Source organism: Marmota monax, unplaced genomic scaffold, assembly GCF_021218885.2.
Source record: "Marmota monax isolate L192 unplaced genomic scaffold, Marmota_monax_Labrador192_F-V1.1 WCK01_AAM20220418_F8-fsc00023, whole genome shotgun sequence".
Lineage (NCBI taxonomy): Eukaryota > Metazoa > Chordata > Mammalia > Rodentia > Sciuridae > Marmota > Marmota monax.
This window is the reverse complement of record NW_026692907.1, coordinates 8,984,920-8,992,262: the sequence shown is the minus strand read 5'-3', so window position 1 is coordinate 8,992,262 and position 7,343 is coordinate 8,984,920. Positions and strand designations below refer to the sequence as shown.

Below are 7,343 nucleotides of genomic sequence, written 5' to 3'. Positions count from 1 at the left end.
CTAATCTTTGATCCTACAATTTCACTTCTAAAAAATCATACTATAGATATATTTGCCTGTGTGAAAAATGACATCTGCAACGTTATTCTTCACAGAAAAGGATTGGAAATAATCTAAATATTCAACAACTGAGGACTGATTAAATGAAATTATGCAGCTGAAGCTTTTTAGGAACAGATAAAGGAAGACATCCAAGTTACATTTTTAAGTGAAAGATCAAGATGTAGAACAGTGTGTCTTGTAAAGAAGGAACATGGGAAAAAAAAGAATAATCATATTTGCTTCCACAGACATTAAAAATGTCTCTGAGACACACCCAAAGAACTCATGATAGTGGGTAAGTGCTTTTGTTATTGTTTTGTTTTGCTTAGTCCTTTGGGTTATACCTGAGGACTGGGAGCTTGAGTATGAGAAAGAGTTTTCATTTGATACATTGTTCTACCCTTTGAAGTTTGAACCATAGATCAGGTACAATTTGTTTTAAAAACCCAATGCCTAGGGACCAGGGTTGTGGCTCAGTGGTAGAGTGCTTGCCTAGCATGCGTGAGGCACTGTTTGATCCCTGGTGCCACATAAAAATAAACAAATAAAATAAAGGTATTGTGTCCATCTACAACTAAAAAAAAATAAAAAAAATGCTTTGTATGTATGTATGAATGAATGTACCTCAAAGTTTTAGGTTCTCTTTTCACATGAAGTTTGAGGGGTGGTCCCAGAGGTTTATCCAATTAATCCTTTCCATTTTTTTCAACGACCTTCATATCTCAATGTGGAATCCTATTACCACAACGACAGAATGCCAACTTTTAAAATCAAAGAGTTAGTACGGACAGGGCATCTACAAAAGGCCTGGCACATGGTAATGTTAGCTATTATTATTATTTTTTTTATTTTTATGTTCTGTTAGTGAAAAAGAATCGTCACACAGATCATCAGAAATAGTCACTGAGCCTTAAGATCCTCTTTGTTAATTCTTGTATGGTGCTTGTCAATGTCTGGACACACAGTAGATATTCCACAACCACATGATGATTGATGACCTCACTCAATGGTCTTGTCAGTGATTAATAAAGGTAATATTCTGGTGGAGATCGATGGGGTTGGGGGTAGTAGACATCAGCACACAGTGGCTTGCCCTGTTGCGGGCCTGAGGATCTTCACCTTCCAAGAGAAGACTGTTCAGAAGGCAAAATTTAATTTCAAATCACAACCGAGGGAGGCGACATGGCATGATGGAAAGCTCAGGCAAGTTGGAGTGAAAAGACCTAGTTGGGATTCACAGAGCAGCTTCACAGATACTGGCAGGTCTTCTCCCAGCATCAATCCTCAACTGCTTCTCTCATAGTATCTGTCCTCCTTCCCACAAAAAGCTCCATACGCCTAACTGGACTTAAAAGCATTTTGAAACTACAAAGTACCATAGCCATGTGCAGCAGAATAATGGACAATTTCATGATCGTGTTTGCTCCCTCTGCATACGTGGTGGAGGATTTGTGGCTGGTAAGGACAGTGTTAAATTTACAGAGCAACCCAAGGAGAGACTGGCTTGCCATAAGGGGAGACCCAGGACTGATGGTAGGCACTTAACAGCATGTTCCAATTACAGCATTTAAATCTAATTGCATACTCTGTTAATCTCTGTCAGTGCGGCATCATTTAATATCATCACGGCAGCCTCTAATATCATGAGCAATGTGAGCCGAGCTGAGACTATTGAAAAAGTTCAGTCCCAGGTCTTCATATCCCCTTTAATTCTCTCTGTCAATTATGCCGCAGCCGAGAGTTCAAATAAAGGTCTTGAGATCCGGGCTTGGAGCTACCTTTTTGAAACGAAGCCTCCTATAAATATACAGATTATATCAGGAGCTTCCAATTTCTTGTTCTGGTTATTTTTGATGGGTTAGATGTAGTGACTAGTCCCTGGGGTATAACTTACTATATAGGCTGATTTCAAGCAAATATTACAAATGCAATCTGTTCCATAGTTTATCGTTCTGGAAATAATGTGATATCACGTGCACATGTATTTCCCCTCCACAATCCCTCTGGTGCATAATGAGGTTGGTGGGGAAAAGACCACTTACTTAGCCCATTTCCTTGCACATAGTAAGCTTTTTTTCTTTGCTTAATCCAGTATAAACAACACTATTTAGCATGGAAGTTCTGGTCACAGACTTAGATTTTGAAAGGTAACTTCTAAATAATAAAAGAAAATTAGAAATACTACTAACTCTATTCAAATCCTATATAGGATTCCATGAATGATTGGCTCAGTTAAGGTTTCTGTCGGTTGTATAGTTAGATGCCATTATTTACCCCTGTTCTATGGTTGAGGAGATCAAAGCACAAAGAAATCAAATGTTTTGTTTATGATCTCATAGCTGGAAAATGGGGAGCAAGAATTTAAACCTAGGCAATGGGGATCCACAGTTTTCTCTCTAAGACTAACTCCATGTCCTCAGGAACTATTCTTCAAACCTTTCTGGGAACATAAGATTTACCAAAAGGTGTAACTGATCAGCCAAACCAGGCTTGTGTAACTGGATGCCAAGAGGTTGTTTAAAGAAGGCAAGAAAATGGGAGGTTTACAGACAGCAGGAAAAGGAGAGAACGGATAAGACATGAATCAAGTATGGAAGGACAGGATTTACATGAGTGGAAAAGAGAGGAAGAGGTCAAGTTGGGAGGAGGGCCTTTCATAGACCAAGAGACTAATCATGCTTGATTGGAAGTTAGTGGATGAGATAAGTTAGAGAGCACATTGAGCAGCACAGGCAGAGATCCCAAACCACTTGATGGAAATAAGAAAGAAGTTGCATTTCCTTTCAAAATTTTGTCTAGAGATACATGATCCTTGCCTGCCCAGTTTCATCTGCCATCTTTACATGAGGGCTGGGTACCAGGCTGGGTTCCTCCTTCTTGGGTAACACAATAGGACAGTATAGTGGCTAAGTCTCACTAACCACTTTCTGCCTGTTGGACCTTGAGAAGGAAATTTTCTTTCTCTGCTGAAGTTTTCTCATTTGAAAAAAGGTGTAATACTGTTAGTGGTATAATTGAAAAATGTTTTGAACATTGCTTGGCACTCTTCCTGCCATGTGCCCCTGCCTTGATGTGTTGCTTTGCCACAGGGCCAAAGCAGTTGATGATTAGGGCCAACTGATTATCAACTAGAACCTCCAAAACTCTGTTTTTTTTCTTTTAAAATTGATTATTTCAGGCATTTTGTTATAGAAATGGAAAGCTGATTAACATGGATTATTTACTTGAGATAAATGAGGGTTTTAATTTCCTCCACCTGGAATTACTACAGCTGATAGGGAGAACCAGGCATAGATACTGCAGATAAAGACAAGACAGATTACCCCACAATGTAAAGAGCTTAGAGCAGGCCTCACTGTGAATAGGTGGGATGGGAAGCAGTGTAGGGTAAGTGATAAGATATCACTCAATCTGTAATGGAGGTGAAGGCTTATCCTATGCCTGCCTTGTTTTCTCCATTCCTGAAGAAGAGATAAACTCAGATTTTGATCAAGAATACACTGTGGGCCATGGAACAGGCAAGGATGCTTGAGCATTCTATGCAGCCTTTCTCTAAGAAACCCTATCCAAGATCATTTCAATCCTATTAAAATGCAACCACATCTCCTATTTCATATCATTATGAATAATCATGCGAGTTAAGTTGTATTCTAGTAACTGACAAAATGTTACATTTGTGTAGCTATTTAATTCAGTATTCATTCACTTTAATTTCCAGTTTTTCCTATTTTGGAGACACTGTACTTATTTTTATGCATGTAAGTCTTAGGCCCTGAGCTTTATAGTGCTGAATGTATGAAATGGGCTTGGCAGTGTTGGTTTTGGAGCAGATGATTTGGTCAAAACAAAATTTAAAAAATGATTGAAGCAATGATTTTGTTTATCACTGGTTTTCTTTTTGAAATTTGGCCCAGAACTTCTGTGGCTGGAATTTCTTATGCATGGGAGGGGAAAAGAGGTTACTTTTGTTACTTCTTTGGGGATTGTCTTTACTCTTAGCTGATATGTTAAGATTGTCTTTGGCTTCCCCTTACTGTGGAGATGAGATCCTATTTCCAAATTCATTACAGGATCAGGATAAAGCTCAATCAAGAAACCTGGTGGGGGGGAAAGAATCCTGGAAATGGGTGCTGATACTCAGGTGGGGAAAATAGATTCTGGAAATATCCCAAGTAGCTTAGTCTAGTTAGTTGGAAGGTGGAGGAATCTGTTCTTCAGTGGGGTTAGTGAGGGATTATGGGGAGGGGAATAGTTGGAGATCTAGCGCTTTGGACCTTATCATCTATGTGATGCTGAGCAAATGATTTTACCTTTGAGAAACTCAATGGCCCCATCCATAATAAGGATCTAATTGTTATTGTGATAAAAGTTCTATGAAATGCTCATTGTAGTGTTTGATATACAGATAAATAAACATACCAGGGGGAAGTAAAATAGTGTTGAGGCATCTCAAAGCTGGGAACAAAAGATGCTATTGCTTCATCTTCTAGAAGTCAGAGAAGTCAAAGAAACCCCTGCTATAATATTGCCCAGCACTGACTGCATGTAGGCTTTGCATAGCACAGCCTCCAATAAAACTGTGACAACTTTCTACCCTTGCCTAAAAATGAAGAAGAATGGGGCAAAGATGGGAAGTTACTCTAGAGTCTAAGTTTCATGGAGACTGTTAAAGTTAGCCTTCTCTCTCCTACCTAACTGGGGCTCCTGCAGGAAGAGGGATCCAGGAGCTCATTTTCCTTAATGACTGTTTGCTAAGTTTAAGACACACCCCTAGGATCTAGAGGTTTGGAGGCAGAAATGATGCAGAACCTTAGAAAGGAGAAAAGACAACCTATTACCCTAGGTTCTTGAGGAACAATGGGAAATACCACCTGCTTCCATAGGCCTTGAGTTTGGGAGGATGAAGTTAATAACATTGGAGATCATCAAGTAGAGACTAATGGGGGATATTAGAGAATACAGGCTGGAGTCACACTGGAGATGTTTCTCAGTGTCTCAGAGATCATCTGCATAGGGCCGGGGCTATAGCCATTAGCACCTACTATCCCAGGTGAGTACACAGGCCAAGAGTGGACAGGCAGTGAGATACAAACAATAAATTTCACTATATAAGTGTGTCCTCATATTCTGCTCTCCCACAGACTGCTCTGTCACCCACCAACTCCCATGTTAGCTCAAGACAGGGAGAGACAGAAGCAGCCCAGGGTATGGAAATGAAGTATCAGTGGTAGGAATGCACCTTCCTTTCCTGTTTCAGTGACCCTTGCAACTGCTTAATGGAGGATTCAGGGATGGCAGGTGACAATCTCTGCATGGCATTGAAGGTTTGCCTGAGAGGAAATTGCTGGGCCAGTATGAATTCTTGAATGACTAAGATACTGCTAAATGGTGATTTTACAATTTTAAGGTGTCACCAACTCCAGTCTTCCACTAGCATGTGATTGGTGCTGATGGTACTTGAAGGAGCAGTTGCAGTTATTAGAAAAAATGAAAAGTCTCACTTGGAATTTTCTTGAGTAGATGATATTTAGTTATAGGTATTTAGTAAGAAGTCATTAAATTTTGCTTGTAATTTTATGATTGTTATTGTTGAGCACCTAGTATTTGTCAGGAACTTACACACTCAGAATACAGAAAGAGGGACAGAGTTTCTGCTTTATTGAGCAGCTAACAAGTGGAGGTCATTAGCATATAAGCAAAAGATTATAAAAGAAGGGAAAATAATTTGGTAGAGGTAAGTAAGGGATTCTATAGGTACATAAACCAAAAGTGGGAAACTAAACCTGTGGGGTGTGTGCATGTGCACGTGCATAGCAGTATAAATATTTAATGATGATCCTCTAGAGAGAAAAGTAATGTTTGTAGTATTGGCCAAGTTCTGTGGTATAAATACTCTTACCACAGCTATTAATAGGGTGCTTCAAAATGAGGAGTTGAGAAGAAATGTGCTCAATCAGCTCTAGTGAACTACCTCTAGCTAACTCTGGCACATCGGTGCATGTGTGTGCGCGTGCGCGCACGCTAGAGAAGGTTTTCTGAGAGTGGAGCTCTTGACCTGAATCTAAAAGGATGAGTAAAAATTTACTAGGCAGGAAAGGTTGGAGAGGTATCCCAGGCAGGAGGACAGCATAAGCAAAGGAAGGAGGCCTGAAACAGCATGATGTATAAAGACATGAGGAGAGGAGCATCCAGAACACTTTATGGTGCTTACTGGTGGTCAGCATGCGCTCAATCATGTTCTTTTTTGTGGTAAGTGACATATATGTAAACTTACATAAATTACTTTCATGTTTAAATCTATTCATTTTATTGATTCATCAATCATTTGTCAACACAACAAGCATTTATGCGAGTCTACTTTGTGTTTACTAGGAGCTAAATATTTTAAGATGAGTCAAACATCATCCTTGTCCTGAACACACTCATAGTACAGTTAAGGGCAGAACATTAACAGATATGTTTAACACAGCCTGGTGAGTGTACTAATTTAAATATGCATATATTATTGGAGATGGCGATAAGTTGAATGAGGGACCCTAAAGATCCTAGGACCTGTGCCTAAGTTCCTTTTTTTTCTCCATTGAGGCATTTTATATGTCTGTATGTTTTTGATCCCTAGAACAAGAATCCCAGGATTTTCCCTCCCGTGTGTCTTCATCTTGCTTCTTCATGGTCCATGATACCAGCTAAAATTGTCAGTCCAATGGATCCGAACTGATGGAATGGGAGCAGATGATTCTGCCATTTTTCTAGGTTTTTGATTTGCATATCAAATCTGGGGCTGATCCCTCCACACTTATTTAACTTGCCTGTAAGGTTCACAGCAGTTTTCCCAGCTTTGTGATCATCAGTGATTTTAAATTTGCCAATGTGACTATGTTTCCTCCTCATAGTTAGAAACCAGACGATGGCTTTGGAGCACTCCCTGATAAGGAGCTTGCATTTGCCTCTCTTTTCAGCATCATTGATGCTCTTGAAAGCATTAGCCAGGACATTCATGCACAGAAAGATGGCACTTATGTTATTTTAAATGGCAAAAAGGACTTTGCAGGTGTGATTACATTAAGGACAGTGAAATCATTGTCCTTAATGAAATGGGTGGTTAACCTGGGTTGCCCAGGTGGGCTCTCAATGTAGTCACAATAGTCCATAAGAGGGAGAATCAAGAGGTAAGGAGAGAGGGAGAGAATATACTATGCTTCTGGCTTTGAAGATGGAGGAAGGAGCCACGAGCCAAGAAATGTTGCAGACTCTCCCATCTGGAAAAGGCAAGAAGGCAGATTTTCCCCTGGAGCCTCCAG

The 7,343-nt window shown here is 39.9% G+C and overlaps 1 protein-coding gene across 1 annotated transcript; it reads right to left on the bottom strand.

Moving 5' to 3' along the window:
* Positions 1 to 6,696: 6,696 nt before the first annotated feature.
* On the bottom strand, positions 6,697 to 7,041 carry LOC124096831 (small ribosomal subunit protein uS8-like). Its single transcript, XM_046450843.1, has one exon. The coding sequence runs from the start codon at positions 7,039 to 7,041 to the stop codon at positions 6,697 to 6,699; it is 345 nt and encodes a 114-aa protein (XP_046306799.1).
* Positions 7,042 to 7,343: the final 302 nt, after the last annotated feature.

Excerpts from the sequence above, each read along its gene's own strand:
- LOC124096831 (XM_046450843.1), bottom strand. The coding sequence starts at position 7,041 with ATGAATGTCCTGGCTAATGCTTTCAAGAGCATCAATGATGCTGAAAAG.